The sequence below is a fragment of the Haematobia irritans genome, chromosome 1 (genome assembly GCF_050003625.1).
Source record: "Haematobia irritans isolate KBUSLIRL chromosome 1, ASM5000362v1, whole genome shotgun sequence".
Lineage (NCBI taxonomy): Eukaryota > Metazoa > Arthropoda > Insecta > Diptera > Muscidae > Haematobia > Haematobia irritans.
Window position 1 is genome coordinate 12114106 of NC_134397.1, and position 17368 is coordinate 12131473.

General features: G+C 30.2%; 1 protein-coding gene across 3 annotated transcripts in view; it reads right to left on the minus strand.

Moving 5' to 3' along the window:
• Positions 1-10690: 10690 nt before the first annotated feature.
• The window catches only part of srp (serpent), a 29117-nt gene continuing 22439 nt past the window's right edge, over positions 10691-17368 (minus strand). The window contains exons 2-7 of one of the 3 annotated variants that reach the window (XM_075289256.1): positions 16812-17202; positions 16516-16738; positions 13433-13596; positions 13121-13285; positions 11954-12137; positions 10691-11850 (exon numbers count right to left, since the gene is read on the minus strand). In XM_075289256.1, the coding sequence (XP_075145371.1) occupies positions 10931-11850; positions 11954-12137; positions 13121-13285; positions 13433-13596; positions 16516-16738; positions 16812-17202 (2047 nt within the window). In that variant the 3' untranslated portion in view covers positions 10691-10930. Of the gene's footprint in view, positions 11851-11953; positions 12138-13120; positions 13286-13432; positions 13597-14015; positions 14189-16515; positions 16739-16811; positions 17203-17368 lie in introns of all 3 variants that reach the window. The other 2 variants (XM_075289255.1, XM_075289257.1) reach the window with 2 other exon arrangements.

Sequence of the window (17368 nt, forward strand, 5' to 3'; positions counted from 1 at the left end):
GTATAGTGCCCTTTCGTTATTTTTATGAAGACCCCTGATTTCTTTTAACGAAAAATTGTGCCCATAATGCCAAAATGATAAACAAAACACATGTCCACACATACATAAAATGCTGCTCTCAAGGTGAAAACATATGCTGTTTGTTTTTCAAATGTCTATTCTCTTGTTCCGAATGTCTATTCGCTTTATTCAAATTAAATAATATTTAGACTTAAGCATATCAAATTTTTGGCCTGATCATAAAACAGTTTTCCGAAACAACATACAAGCGGTTTCACAGAAATTTTTGTCGTTTGATTCTTTCGCTGTGTTATGTTGATATCTTTCGTCAACTCTCCCGGTTTCCATCTCTATTTCTTTCTCTATACTCTCTCTGTCGCTTTGAATAAAATATCACAACATATGTTTGTTTAGTCGAAATTTGTAAATTTATATATGTTTGCATTCACACATATGATTTTTATGAAACATTCATACCCCAAACATAATATATTCTAACATATTAACATAGATGTCCCAAACATTTAGTGTTAGTTTTGGAACATTACATGTTTGCACTTAAATATATTGTGTTTCAAAATTGTGCCCGAAACACATTTTGTTTATATCGGAACATATGAAAAACATATTTTTCTAACAGTGTAAGAACTAAAAAATCTCGTGGAAGTGAGAAAGATGTGAGGGAATATATAATTAGGCAGAAACAAAATTTTGAACATTCAGGTCGAAAACCTATGTTGTTAGCACCTATATTACCTGTTTATTTTCATAATTCATTATGATTGTAAATATATAAATAAATAAATAAAATTTTGAGCACAATATTGTTTGGGAGAATTTTTTTTAAGCATATAATATTTTTGGGTGCAAAATGCTTCCAAACATATTATTATTATTATATTATATTATTATCTTATATGTTCACATAATAACATATTGTTTTTTGGAAGACAACATTATTGAATTTGGATGCAAAAATACAAAATGTTTGGAACTTAGACTACCCAAACATATATTGTTTAGACTAATATGCTTTCAAACATATTATATATTGGAAGATATCAAGCATATAAATGTTTGGGCAATACCCAAAAATGTATATGCTTGAAGCAAAATATGTTTGGGAGTATATGTTACAGAAGCGATTTTTTGTGAGGGTGTAGTGTGTCAGTTACCCGGTATAGTCATTTCCAACCAATATTAGCTATTTCTTAATTATTAACACAGATTACAGGCCCGAAAACTTGCGTTATTTCATATATTTTTCATATCAGGTTTTTGAAAAAAATCATTTCTCTATTTTCCAACGAAATAATCCTGCAAATATTTGGTATTTTAAAGTCCCTCATTGAAACTTATTAAATATTTTCAGGAACAAATTCTTAAAAGATTTCACAACAGCAATAAAAATCTTCAATATAAAAAATTGGTATATTATTAATAATTCTTTAGTATTTTTTTTTTTGTTTATAAGTCTAACAAAAATTATAGCTCACGTAGGCAAGCTAATGAATAGGGCATTTGACAGCTCTTTGCGCCTCCCCCACCATATTTATAGAATTTTCATATTTTAAGCAAAGGGGACTTTTTTATGATGATATTTTGCACATGTGTCTGTCCGTCTGTCGTCGTTAATAAGTGTGTGTGTGTGTGTGTGTGTGCAAGTGACTTGTTTTGTTGTTTTCATTTTTGTTTTTTTTTTTTTATGAAACGTTTAATAAAGTGAATTCTTATCTTATCTGTCATAACGAACGCGTTTCGTAAATATGTGCCTTAATAAAAAATAAAATAATAACAATTCTTTTTTTTCTCCTTCATACTCTTGCACATAGGTTTGATATATGAGGGTACTGTTTTAAGTGTACTTACTGGTTTCTAGTTGTTGGGATCTACGTGAGTTTCAGGCAAAAAAGTGGAAAAAAACATTTATGTATATACTTAGCACCCATCCCATAGCACTAGTGTTGTGCTATAAACAGAAATAAATTAAATTCATAGTTTTTAATTTAATTAACAAAAAGTAATAATCATCTATAAAATAAAGGTATTTTATTGTGCTTGGAATACAAAGATGCACTAAAGGTTGTTTCAAATTTTTTCAAATGTTTTATATCTCTCTTTATATATCTATGAGATCTTATATGTTTTAGTAACAACCTACAAATTTAGCTAAGACATACACCATACAAAGTCAAGGTTTTGTGTTCTTAAATACTTAATTTCCCATATTCAACTGTTAATATATCAATAAACGACCAATTCCAATGGATCTCATATGTATAAATATCAGCAATTTTTGAAAGTATTTCAACAGTTTTAATTACGCTTATTCTGGAATAAAAATTTCTCTGCTCTTCAGCATGTATATTTCACTGTATCTTATTAGCTAGGAAATTTCATAAATTTCTCTTTAAAATTTCCCTTGCTAACATTATAAAATACTTTTATAATATTTGTATCTGGGTCACCCTGTTCCGTTTTGGGTGTATGCCTGAGCTAACCATTTTGATTCTTTAGTACTATGAAAATTGTAGCATACAATTAGGCGCTAATATGACAAATGTTCCTGTTCAATAATACAATAATACAATGGTAACAAGTAATAGGCATATTCGAGTACTTTCCCAATAAAAACTAACCAGGAATATTAGCAGGTTGTAACAATGAAAACATGCATGTTAATGTATGTTGCTTTTAATTGTAATAGTTTTCTGTAAGATTTTGATCATGCGAATAGGGCATTATAAACACACGATTTGTGTTAGAATCAGTTAGATTTCAGAGAACGGCTGCAAACGACCAGTGTATTTAGTAAACACCAATATTTGCAATCTTAAAACACCAATTGGTAAAAAAAATTCAACCACCAATATCCAATGCAACCGAGTATGAGTTTTGGTCTCTCGAAAACACCGTAGTAAAGCAATCACAAGTAATTGTTGTTGTTGAGTACATACACACTTAAGTGCTACACTCGTTTTTTGTTTACCGAGCGTTGTTACTATGTCGATTGGTTTAAGATTGCAAGACACTAATACACTACTGCATACGAACATTGTTATATACAAGTGGTGTTTTTATTCTCGAATTTGTATCAATGTAAAAGATCGCATGCCACCGACATTTTGTGGGTAAGATTGCAATACGAAAAAAAACACCGGTTGCAGTTCTCTGGTAGACTTCATAGTTTTTAAATATCGGTTTGTATTTTTAAACATTTTAAAAAGTTAATATAGATTTTTCGATGTTTGATTAACCCAATTTGTAAATCATAAAAATTAGATTTTTGAATATGGCACACTAAAACTACACTGAAAAAAATATTGTCGTGAGGTCAAAGATTTTATGTGTTTAAAGGGTGATACGGTCAAAATTTGGTCAAGGGAAAACGCGTGTAAATCGGTGAAATCGTTTATTTAAAAAATCAAATTAAATTTCTTTTTCAAGTTCAATTAGTATAAAATTCAGGAAAAATATTCAGTTAGGCTTTCGATTTTCTAAATCCGAATTGCCGAGCCTCACGCTTGACACCTGCCATCAGATTTTATACAGCCACCTTGTCCACCTTCTTCGCCGCAGAAAGCCAGTTTGCCTTGAACTGCTGCTCGTCCTTAGCAGTTTTTTGGTCTTCTTTAGGTTCCGCTTTACAATAGCCCAGTATTTCTCAATTGGGCGGAGCTCTGGCGTGTTAGGAGGGTTCTTGTCCGTGGGAACCACCTGCACGTTGTTGGCGGCGTACCACTCCATGTCCTTTTTACCGTAATGGCAAGATGCCAAATCCGGCCAAAACAGTACGCAACAACCGTGTTTCTTCAGGAAAGGCAGCAGACGTTTATTCAAACACTCGTTCACGTAAATTTCTTGGTTGACAGTCCCGGAAGCTATGAAAATGCTGCTTTTCAAGCCACAGGTACAGATGGCTTGCCAAACCTGATATTTCTTTGCTAACTTTGACACTTTTATGTGCTTGAAAATATCCGCTACCTTTCCCCTTCCTTTTGCCGTATACATGTCCCGGAAGCTGCTTGTAGTCGGCTTTGACGTAGGTTTCGTCGTTCATTACCACGCAGTCAAACTTCGTCAGCATCGTCGTGTACAGCCTCCGGGATCGCGCTTTGGCCGTCGTATTTTGTTTATCATCGCGATTTGGAGTCACTACCTTCTTGTAAGTCGATAGTCCGGCTCGTTTTTTGGCTCGATGCACGGTTGTAGACGATAGACCCAGCTTATTTGCGGCATCTCGGAGAGATAGGTTAGGATTTCGTTTGAAACTACCGGCAACTCTCTTTGTCGTCTCAGCGGCTTCCGGTTTTCAATTTCCCCCCGATCCAGACTTCCTGGCTGTCGACAAACGTTCCCCAAACACTTTAATTACATTTGTAACGGTTGATTTGGCAAATTTTAGCGATTTTGCCAGCTTTGCGTGCGAGTAGCTCGGATTTTCGCGATGCGCGAGCAAAATTTTGATACGCTGCTCTTCTTGCTTGGACGGCATTTTGACAACTGAAGAGTGAATTCCAAAATCAAAATAGGAGCAACATTCTACACACACACACCTTCAAAATGAGGGGTGTTCAGGTTTTTTAAATGCAAAATTGAAAGAAATACGTCATGTTTATATTGACCAAATTTTGACCGTATCACCCTTTAATATACCGCGAAGAGAGAATGAAAATTCTATAAATGAAATCTGTATCATAATTTTAATTTCATTGATCCTAGATTTAAAGCCAGATAGGTCGCTAAGAAATGTCTTTATTTTAACGAAGCCACATCTTTGGCTCTGAATCAATACCAAAATCGTTAAGGGAAGGTCAACATATTTGGATTCAAGTAAACTTCTGCAGAAAAGAGTCATTGTTAAACTGATGCTAAAATTAACTCCATTAGTTTTAGTTCATTTTTGCTTTTAGGAGAAGGAAGAATTTCGTAAATGGTACTTAAAAATCCAAAAATATCAGTAAATTTTCGTTATTTTTTTAAGAGAGACACTGTTTTCCACTGGGACCACGTAACCCCCCTTTTAAGGTCCCAATAGACGTGATCTTCAATAACGGCTTTTGATTCTGGCCAAACACGATCAATCATCCAAAACTCGATCTCTTCAGTGGAAATAATCCGCATAGATGGTGGCCTCTCGTATAAATTTTTATAGGATTACAAAATTTCGATATTTTGTGATCTTTATCTTCTTTTAATCGACTAATACTGAATGATTTTTAAAATCGCACTCCAAACACAGTGAACCCACTAGAAGAAACAAGTTAACCTACATTTTCTCTTCCTATGTTAAGATGAAAATTCAAAATGCAAGGAAATTTGATAGATATAATTATTTTTTTTTTTCATTTGTTAAAGAAAATGTGGTAGTTTGAAGAAAAAATTGAGTTAAAAATTGCCAGAATATCTTTAGAGCCATACGAAGTTCATGATGGGCACTTTATCTCGGAAATATGAATTCAGTAAGTCTTTATAATTTATTTGGGAATTATTTTTCCCATTTTAGTTAATTTAACTTAAACATACAAAGAAACTTTCTCATATTGAAGAGTTTTTACCTAAAACATAATAATTGATATGAAATAAATAGAGTACAATTACATTGAAAAAACAAGCATGCCCGGTTCCAAAGATTTTGTCTTTACTTTAAAAAATTTGGTATTTATTCTGAGCCAAAGAAGCGGAGAATATAAGTAAGGATACTTTTAAGACACAATTCTCTTTTAAATTTTGTTTTTGTGTACTTTCTTCTAGGAATCAAATTTTAATTTTTTGCTTTTTCAGCATTTTTTTCTTCGTATGCTATCAAAGTTCTTTAAAAACGAGTTAACGACAACCTTGTTTTCCAAATTAAGACTCGACTTCCAGTAGAAATTATGCTATGTTTCAAGTAAAAAAACGTCTTTAAATTAAAGTGTTGAAAAACATGTCCTATATTTGAACGATTTTTTGCTTTGTACTCAAGATGCAAAAAGACAACAAATTTAAAGACAATTTCATTAAATTTAAAGAATTTTTCTGAATTATTAAAGTCAAATTGACCTTAGCCCAAACAGTTTTTCTTTCATGTTATGATACGTATTTTTAAGTCAAATCACTTAATTATAAGGACAATACGTCTTCATTGAAAAGTGTATCCACTTTTGGACAAGAAAAAAAAAAACTTTATATTAGAGAAATGCGTCTTCTATGCTAAGCAAAATTTGCATTCGTATTTTAAAGACATAAAATCTTTGACCTCACTACAATATTTTTTTCAGTGTAGTTTTAGTGCATTGGAGGGTTAATTTTTTTAGAGTGCCATATTCAAAAATCTAATTTTTATGATTTACAAATTGGGCTAATCAAACATCGAAAAATCTATATGCCTTAAAATAAAATTTTAAATGATTGCTAAATTAACTTTTTAAAATGTTTAAAAGTACAAACCGACATTTAACAAGTATATACGGCCGTAAGTTCGGCCAGGCCGAATCTTATGTACCCTCCACCATGGATTGCGTAGAAACTTCTATGAAAGACTGTCATTCACAATCGAAGTACTTGGGTTGTGGTATCTTAAAACTACTTAACATCGTTTTCTAAATTGTGAGTTAGTCCATACGTGGTATATATTAGACAAAAAAGTTATGTATAGTTAAGTCTACAAATAATTACGAATCGATATGGACTTTTTGCACGGTACGTAGAGAGCCAGAATTGAAATTTGGGGGTCCGTTTATATGGGGGCTATACGTAAAAGTGGACCGATATGGCCCATTTGCAATACCATCCGACCTACATCAATCATGCCTGTTCTGGGTCACACCGCATTGTGCACCACACTATACACTTTCTATACACGACACACAAAGTTAGTTGTTCTGAGTCACACGTGTGAACACTTTTTTCGGACTTTTAATCGAAAAATGTGACAGCTGATTTTTTCTGCAAGCCATATTTATTTGCAGACAGAAATTATAAACAAAACATATTTTGCCGGTATAAACATAAAAAATTAAAAGTAAGTTCGTAATTCAAAGCCATAAAATGCCTGCCGGATTTTTGTTAGCAGTGAATAATGTAAGGACAAGAGCAATTTATCAAGAACAAATAAGAAGGCGATTTATACCTTTCTTTTGATTTGTTTTTTTTTTTTTATCCCTCCTCAATGTTACTCATGAACAAACGATCGCAGTGTTTGTTTTTGACGGCGGAGAAGTTTTTATTTTGATTTTGGTCAAACAGTTTTTAACATCCATACATTAAAGGAAATTTAATTACAGTGGGCATAATTAAATATTCTGTTAAGGTTTTTCTCATTTGTATTGCTTAAATATTTTCAATAATATTGCAAACAAATTTTCTATCGTGGCGGCCTCCATGTGCAGAAAGATATTGGCGGCGTTAGTTTTTTTTTTTAATTTTGCAGAATTGAAGATGCCATATTTTTCATGCAATAAATTTGGTAAAATTCACTTTTCTTAGCCCATTGATTTTGTAAAAGTTATAATTTAATTACCTTATATTTTCAAAAAGACCTTTGATTTGTTTAGGAAAGCGGATAGTATTCACAAAAATCAAAGATAATTTTGCTTAAAACTTTTTTGTGTTAACTTTTAAAAATTGTGGCAACATTATACTTTCGAACACACTGAAAATCAGCTGATTAAAACAACCCCAAAATTTATACACCAATCAGAGGAAATTTCGGTTCAAATTTTAGATGGATTTTTAAAATCGTGGTTTCTGCCATATATAAGTGACTTTCTCAATAAAATTTGCAAATATTTATAAAAAACATATTAAAGTTTCAGAATCTGTTATTTATTTGTTATAAAAACTTCTAACTTTGCATACGATGGCTGTACACTAAGCCTACACAAAAGAAATGTTCGTGTACATTTTTCAGGTCTATGACGGTGTATAGTGTTAGCCAGAACACCTTTTAAGTGTGACACCACACGAAAATTGTACATGTGTGTACCAGAACAGACACGAATAACAACAACTTGTGCCAAGTTTCAAGTCGATAGCTTGTTTCGTTCGGAAGTTAGCATGATTTCAACAGACGGACGGACGGACATGCTCAGATCGACTCAGAATTTCACAACGACCCAGAATATATATACTTTATGGGGTCTTAGAGCAATATTTCGATGTGTTACAAACGGAATGACAAAGTTAATATACCCCCCATCCTATGATGGCAGGTATAAAAAGAAATTTCAGATGCCAAATCCTCACATAAGTCTTAGCCTATAAATTTTGTAAATATAAAGATTCAATATTTCGATTAATTTAAGGACGATTTCTTTAAATCAAAAATGTGTTTCTTTACTTTAAGGACAATTTGCCTTAATTCAAAAACATAAGACTTTAACGGAGTGACGCAAGTTTCCAAAATTTGATTCCTAAATTTAATGAAAAAAATTATTGCAGCAAAGATTATAAACTTTAATGTAATTAAAATTTCATTATTTTAAAGAAATTTAATAATATTGTTGTTTAATTAATATTTTGTAAATTGCGTATTCTAAAATTTGGGTTGCGTAATTTTTAATACCACGTAAATATTTTATTCAGTGTATGTAGCTACTGCTAAGAGTCTGAAATCGGAATAAAAATACATTATCAATGAATATTTTAAAAAGTGTTTATTTCATAAAGAAAAATAATAATTTTATTTTACTTAAAGTCTATGGAAGAATATCATCGTCAATAGAATATAACAAAAAAAGTCAAACATATAAAAAACTTTAATTTAATTCTTTTTTGTGTATAAAAAGGAATAAAAAAAATTAAAACAAAATAAACTTAAAACTAAATGAGATTTTTTGTATTTTTTTTTTCAATAACATATCTAAGGCTATGCATATAAAGCAATTATAACTATAAACATAGAAATGATTACATTGATTTAATTTAAAAATTTTTATGAGAACATTAAAAACGAAAACATTTACAATATAAAGCTTAAGAATAAAAATTAAAAACTAACTTACGATTAAAAGAAAATCTCTTTGAATCACTATGCTAATAGTGGGTTACAGATATATTCGAGAGATATTTTTGCTTCTTCTTATTCTTACTTTTGGAAAACAAATTTAACCAGACTTTTTATTGAAATGATTCTATAAAATTAATATATTCTAGGGGATTATAAAACTATTTATTATATATATTATACAAAATTATTGCTTAAAATTTATTTATTGTTTAATTATATAAAATAGGTATGGAGAAAGCTTGGGATTTTTTCTTTTTTTTTTTTATTTACAATAATCTAAGCTTGGAATATGTTTTGTATGGATTTTGGATTATTTATATTTGTATAGATATAATTTATAGTTTTTTTTAATAATTCCTTATAGGATATATTTTTTTGTTTTTGTTAAAAGTCTAAAATTTTTGGTTCATAGTATACATTATGTTTTTTTTATTAAAATTATTTTTGATTTACTTATTTAGTTTTTGTTTTTGGTTACAGCTGTTAATAGGTTTTTATTTATACAATGGTGGTATTTAACAAATCTTTGGAAATGTTATAGTTATTGTCTTTCTTTGATCTTTGGTATTCCATTAACCTCAAGTTTTATATTTGCGGAAAATATGAAAAAAAAATCGCATTCATATTCATAGTAAATAGTAAATATTTACATATTTTGTGATATGATATACAAAAAAAATCGGATCTATTTAGAAATAGAATTTTCAGAATTTAGAATTTGATTTGAATTTGATAACATTAATCACAACTTCAATTAATTGCTTTTGTTATATGTCCACAGAAAAAATATCAACAATATGGTTTTAATTAAGCTCTTAATTGAATTAAAAAAACATGCCATGCCAAAAACATGCCAAAACAAAAAATAAAATATTCATTTCATTGTTTAATCAAAGCAAATATCAATCACATGTTAATTGTACCAATTAGGTGTTTAATTGAAACATATAATTGTGTGATTGACGATGATTGATTTAATCATTTACGTAATGGAAAAACTTGTAAATAAAAATTAATTGAATGAAATTGAAGCCAAACATTTTCTTTTTCTGTGTATAATTTTTGCTGTTTTGTACTATCAATAATTTCTGCATTTAATTAAAACAATAGTAAGATCAATAAAATCGTTTAAGGATTCATTCACTGAAAATCTAGATATCATTAAATATATTTAAATCTAAATTTTAATAAATTTTGAAAATAAAAAATAAAATGAATAAAAAATAAACCTCATTAATTATTATTTAATGAAATGAATATGGAATTGGTATTAACATAGTAACAATTGAAACAATTAAGAATTTACTCATTTAATTAGGGCAATTGGAGGAAAAATTAAAATAATTGTAACACACAGAAATCACATATTAAGCTTCAATCACAATAATAAAACGGACCGCTTACTTTTCAATATAAATTGATACTTTTCAATGAAATTGATTTTCAATAAAAAGAAACAAAACGTACAATTTAATTAGTTAAATTATTTTAACCCCCATTTTCATGAAGCTCCGTTAGTGCTACGTTAGATAACTAATTTTTAAACCGATCTATGGACATATCTGTCATCTTGCCTACACATTCTATATGCCAGTTAGGAGCTTAACTGCTAGAAATTTTTCAATTAAAGTTAACTGGAGAAAAGATATTTGTAATTTACTTTCTGTTAACTGACAGTTAAAGCCTAACGGAGCTACATGAAAATGACCGTAAATATGATTAAACAATTAATTGAATCTAACAAATATGTTAATTGAAAACATTTTCAAGTTCATTGAATATTTTTGAATATTTTTTCTGTGGAAAGAAATTTGGGACGATAAATTTCATAAATATTTCATACTACGAAATCCGATTTTTTGCACACCTCTGATAATTATACTCCAGGGCATTTTTCAGGTATCCCTTATTATTTTCCTTTGTATTGAAATTTTGTTTAATCTATTCCATTTTCACTACAGTTTCACGTTCAAATTTTCTTGCAAAATCTGGTAAATGCTGCGGCATAAAATTCTGGAACTGCATGAAATTCTGTTGATTTTGCAGCATCAATTGCGTACGCTGATATTCATATTCCTCATCCATGGATGGACTTCGGCTCATATTCATTTGAGATTGTAACATTTCGACCTGTTGTTGCCGTTGACGTTCCAAATGGCGTAGATTTTGATGATGCATTTCTTCAAGCTTAATACTGCTGTTCTCATTGTTTGCATTTGAAATAAGCTCTCCATAGCATTCATATGATGGTGAAAGTGGTGGTGAGTTGGTGGCTGCCGACTCTGTGTGATGATATTGTTGATTTAGAGGACTGTGATGAATGTTAGTGGTGGGCGTATGTTGTAATTGATTCAGATATTGATTGTTGTTGGGTGAATCCGTCACTGTCTGATTGTGATTGGGGGAATTCGGATTCATGGCTATTGCTGAAGAAGAGCTGTTGTTGTTGTTGCTGTTGGATCGTTGCTGTTGCATAAATTTTACAAATGACATATTTTCATCACTGATATTTTGATCATTGAAATTTGAGTTATTATTGTTAGTGCTATTATTGTGATTGGACGTGGGTGATGATGAGGCCGATGATGTATTATTTTGATGTTGATGATACATCGGCGATTGTAGGCCATCCAATTGTTGATTATTATTGTGTTGATTATATTGATCTTGCGGTGACATATTACCCCCGAAATTCCCCATTTGATGATTGACTTGCATAAGCGGTGATGTTGGTGACATTTTCATGCTATTGTGATGATTGTTATTATTTGGCGATGGTATACTAGTCGTGGGTGATGTAGCCGCCGATTGGGTTAATGATGAATTCGATGTATTTAAGTGTTGTGTTAAAGGTTTAATATCTATTGTAGCAAGCGGAAAAGAAATAAAACAAAACAAAACAAAAAAAAAGTAATTATTAAACTAGCCCATAATATAAAGAAATTTTAAAATTCCAAAACTTACCATTATCGCTGAGATTTAGACCTGGAATATTGCCACCATTCGTACTGTCACTGCAATTATTCATAACGTTAAGCGATGTTTGTTCTCCATTAACGGCTGCTGCTACCGCTGCGGCAGCATTTGCAGCGGCTTGTTTTTTGGATAGTTTTTCCGATTTACAACCCTTGGGTTTACGTTTACGTGTCTGAAAATAAAAAAAAATACAAAAATTAAAAAAATATTTCTGGTATAATTAACTACAACAAAACAATGAAATGTCAATTTTATTCAAAATAAGAACAAAAATGTGTACCCCTATGAAATCCTATTGTAACCACCATTAACATCTTTAATTTCCAATGTATTAAATCATCAAATTGAAATATGTAATTATTGGTCTTACTAATTTATAGAAAATTTTATTTCATTTTTTACTCCACGTTTATTTTCATCATATTGTGTATACATCATTCACAATAAACTGTTATTGTGAATAAAAGCAACGTCATTTTAGTAAAATTCAATTTGACAATGTCACCAAAAAATAACAGCCAAGCAACGATGGTTTTGATAGATCATACAAAAAATGCTTCCGTTTCGGAAAGAAACTTGAGAATTTTAAATGTTAACTTTTGTGATTATTAGATGGTAGCCAATTATGAGATTTTCAAACTGAATTAAAAAGTAGATTATCCGGAATTAAAACAAGATTAGTTGATAATAAACAATACTTGATTTAAAAGATTATGGAAACGTACATAGTAGGTTTTGAAAATCTTATAATATTTTTTGGGTTATTGATTTTCACAAAAAAAAAAATTTTTCAAAATTTTTCAAAAATTTGCAGTTTATTATTAGTAGATTTATTTAATTTCAAAAACTTTGAAATGTTGGACTTTATTAAAAGTTCTTTCATTTCAATATTCTTTAAATACACAATAATTTGCTAAATAATTAAAAAATTAAAAAAATGATTATGGCAACACTAGCGACACCTAAGACCATTCAAAATAAGATACTGAGGCGTCAAATGTCATTGTCTTATTTATATGTTAGTTTACTTTAAAAAATCTTGACAGTAGTGCTATATTCAATTTATGAAATTTAATTACAAATCACAATAAACGATTATTGTGAATAACTATTAAAATGAAAACAAATAAAATCTCCACTTTTGTTTATATTTACCTGTATAGTATCCTTCTTCATGGTTAATGGACGCTTCACACTATGCAATTTATAATACAGACCACATGCATTGCAAACCGGTTCACCATTGGGATTTCGTCGCCATAGTGATGTCTGGGTAGTCAAACAATTCGAACATGTGAGACCAGCACGTCTAGAGGCACTCTATATTAAATAAAAATTAAAAAAAAGTTAATAATAATTTTTTTTCTTGAACTATTAAATATAACAACTCAAACAAAATCAATAAAAACAAAATTTTTGTTTAATTTAAATTTGTTGTTCATTCACAAATATAAAATGTCCACCTACCAAACGTCTTGAGGTAGCACGACTAACAACATGTTCCTCTTTATGGTTTGGTGTACCATTGTTGTTGCTGTGATTGTGGGGGGTGGTGGTGGTGGTGTTGGTGTTCCGATTTGTAACATTAAACGCATAGTTCTTATAGAAATCCCCGCCCGATTCAGCGGCCACTGTAATATAGTGAGTAGTGATTGTTTTAGTTTTGTTAATAGAAAAAACAAAAAATAGAAAATGACGTTTGTTTTGTGAAATAAATTTCTTCTACACAAAAAAAAACAAAAACAAAATAGCCTAAAGCATTCACATTTAAATTAGAAACAACAAAACTAATTAATAATAATTAAAAGTTGTTTGTTTATTTATTATAATAAATTCAATTAATTTTCGTTTTGTTTTCTTTTTAGTCTTCTGGGCATTTCAGAAAAGCGAGAACGTTCAATAACGCAGTTTGGGCTAAGGATTTCTATAAGAATTCGGATTTATTTGGACATATTTGCATTTAAAGTTAATTCAAAAATTTTGTTTTTTTTTATTTCTTTTGTTCTTCATTGTAATCTCAATTAAAGGAAATATGAAATTATAAGTTTACCAATCTTCGGGGTGGCTTTATTAGGGGACGATTCATGCCATTCATTTTATGATAAAGACCGCATGCATTGCATAAATAATGTCCGGTGTTATCACGTCGCCAGAGTGGAGTTGAAATGGCACCACAATTGACACATTCTCGCCCCTCCGTAAAAAAATCCGCATCGAAAAATGCTTCAAAAAGAGTAATGAACAGACAGAGAATGTTGATTGGTTGATGGTTATAGCAACAAAATTAAATAAATGGATTTGGTTTTTTCTTTTTTGGCCAGATAAAAAAAGCACACACAAAATTTAAATTTAATTATTTAATATTTATAACTTATATAGTTTCTTGTTTTATTTAGTGTTATTAGCTATTAAATATTTTTTGTGTCTTTGAAAAAAAAAAACAATTATTACTTTTCTGTGATATATGTCTGTGGTGTGTGTATGTTTTTTGTGGTGTAGTATAACAAACAAAATTAATTGAATTTATTATAATATAAATTTGTATTTTATATAATTAAATAAAATATAATAATTGTAAAAGGTTAGTAGTAAATAATTGTAAGTGTAAATGTTGGGGTTAGTAACAATGCCATGTAAGAAATTTCTAAATTTTTTTTTTTTTATAAATTTGGAATAAATTAAAGGCCAATAATAAAAACCCTAAATTCGCTTACTTATAACATTGTTAAGGCTATCCCTAATTATTAATGAAAGTATTTCTACTATCAAGAAGCATCAAATTCCTTGTATATGTTGTTGTAACTTGCTAGTTTTTACCGGAAAAGTAAGCGAACAGACCTATTACGCTATAAAATAATCCTGTTTTCTTTAAGTACTAGATGCAACATTTGTATGAGGTATCCAGAACATAGTTGCACTGCTGTTATATCAAATTACGTTTTTATTGCCAGCTGGAATTTTAATAATGGGAGGTTTTCTCCATTCACAATAGCTAGTTATTGTGATTTACTATTTGAACAATTTATATATTAAAATATAGAATTTCCCATATTTCCTGTAGTTCTTGAGCAATTTTCTACATGTCCTGAATAAACGAGAACTGTGTATTATTTTAGTCTCTCTTGGATTGGTCATCCAGTACTAAAAGAGAACAAGTCTGATAATGAAACTAAGGGCGTTTTCGATTCGCAAAAAATATGTTGCCTTGGTGTTACACTACTTTTTCCCTAATTGACATTTCGGCCAAATGATAGTGTAATTCTAAAGTTATTATTAATTTATAATATTGTGAGGTATAAAGTATCCAAAATCTATGACAGTGTCCTTGATATCTTGCAATCAATTTCGAGAATGTTGCACCTTTTTCCCAATCGAAATCGCCATAATAAATTTGGTATGCTACAAACCTGAGTATTGGAAAATATATCCAAATGTAATTTGTACAAAAATATGGTTTCCTTAATTTTCTTATATCTTAATTTCAATGAAATATCCAAATGAATCTACAATTTGAACAAAAAACCGTACTTTAATCTCACAGCTCAAACTTCACTTAAAACACCTTTACGAATGAAATTTCTTTCTTCCAGGACATGCATTTCGAAAAGTCTACGCACACACATATACTAACACGTATGAGTTCAAATTTTTGTTATTAAAGGAAAATCTGTTATTCAATATTTGGAAAGGATCATTCAATATAACCACAAACTAAGACCACACATTTACACAGGTTACATAAATATGGGTCACTTATGAAAAAAATCACACATTTGTCTCAGTACATTAGGGAATAATTAGTAAAGACCCACCCGAAATGGAATCTACCTAAAAATACACACAATGGAAACATTTGCTACGTGTAAAATGAGAAACTGTGAAATTGCTTGCCAGACCATAGAAGAAGGAGGTTGAGTCATGAATTCTTTTTGAAGGCATAGCTAAGGCAACTGTACAAGAAAATCTATAACAAGGGTTTAAATACATTTTCATAATATAAGATTGGAATTATGAATTAATTTTCAATAATTTTTTGATTATATGCTACCAAAAACAAAAAAGGACTCCTTAGTTTTTCTTAGAGAAAAGTATAGGGAAATTTTAGAATTCTTTCAGAGATTTTAAAAATATTTTCCCCCTACGAAATATTTAAATTTTCAAATTTACTATTTATTTCCAAGCCTTATTTGTTGATTTGGGTATTTTCCCCTGGTTTTAATATTCATTTTTCGTTTTCTTGTTGAAGCTGCTATTTGTTGTTAATGGGGTCACAACCTTTTCTTAAATTATTTACTTTATTTATTTAACAATTCAATGGATTTCTCGTGTATATATTCGTTATGTTTTATTCGCATTTCATTTAAATATTCCAAGCTTATCAGTTGAAGAAAAAAATTAAATATTGAAATAAAAACAAACAATATACAAACATAAATTCTACGACTGGCAATTAAGAAAGAATAAAGTCTACTAGAGGATCATCATTATTATAAATTAAATTTATACACATTTAATAAAAAAAAAAATATATATATACGTATATTACTTACTTGCTGACAGGGAAGCGGAGGCTGACAAGTGGGCAACCAAATTGGCATTTGCATTTGCTGCAGCTGTTGACGCCTCTGAAGCAACTGGACCATTACTTGTACGTCCATTGACTCCGCCACTGCGTATAACATTGGAATTTGCCAAAGCATTGTTCAATGCTTGATTTGTCATCGATGAGGGGGCATAGCTAATGGCCTCATAGGCATTTGACCAGGAATCAGCCTATAATTTTTATATACAGAAAAAAAAAATGTTTTTAAAAAATAAAACTACTTGGGAGTATTGCTTAACTCACATGACTGCGATAATTATTTAACGAAGCATAACGTTCAACACCGGCTGCATTCGCCCCATAGGTATTGCCAGCAATTCTTTGGAATGCTGGTAGTGTACCACCACCTGTACCACCCGCCGAACCATTACCACTTTGGTTACTTTTCGGTGAGCCATCATAGTCATCCGAGTGAGTGTCATGAGCTCCATTGCTACCAGTAACACCATTTGTTGCTGAAGCTGATGTTGGTGAATTGGATTGAGCACATGATGTACTAGCACCGGTGGGTGTAATCGCATGATGGGGTGGAGGTGAAGCATTTGCCGTCATAATATTTGACGTTTGCATACCATAGGGTATGCCCCCATTAGAATTGGCTGTTGCTGCTAACAAGGGGGCGGCATAAACAGAACTGCAAATAAAGGAAAAAATTACAAGAAAAAAAATTGAAATTAGTTTATATTCGAAAATTGGAAATTTTAGTTATACAATGAAGTTGCCACATCAAGATAAATTTAATATACGAAAAGTATGAAACAAAATTAAATGCTATTTTCCTTTTGTTTTGTTTTTTTTTT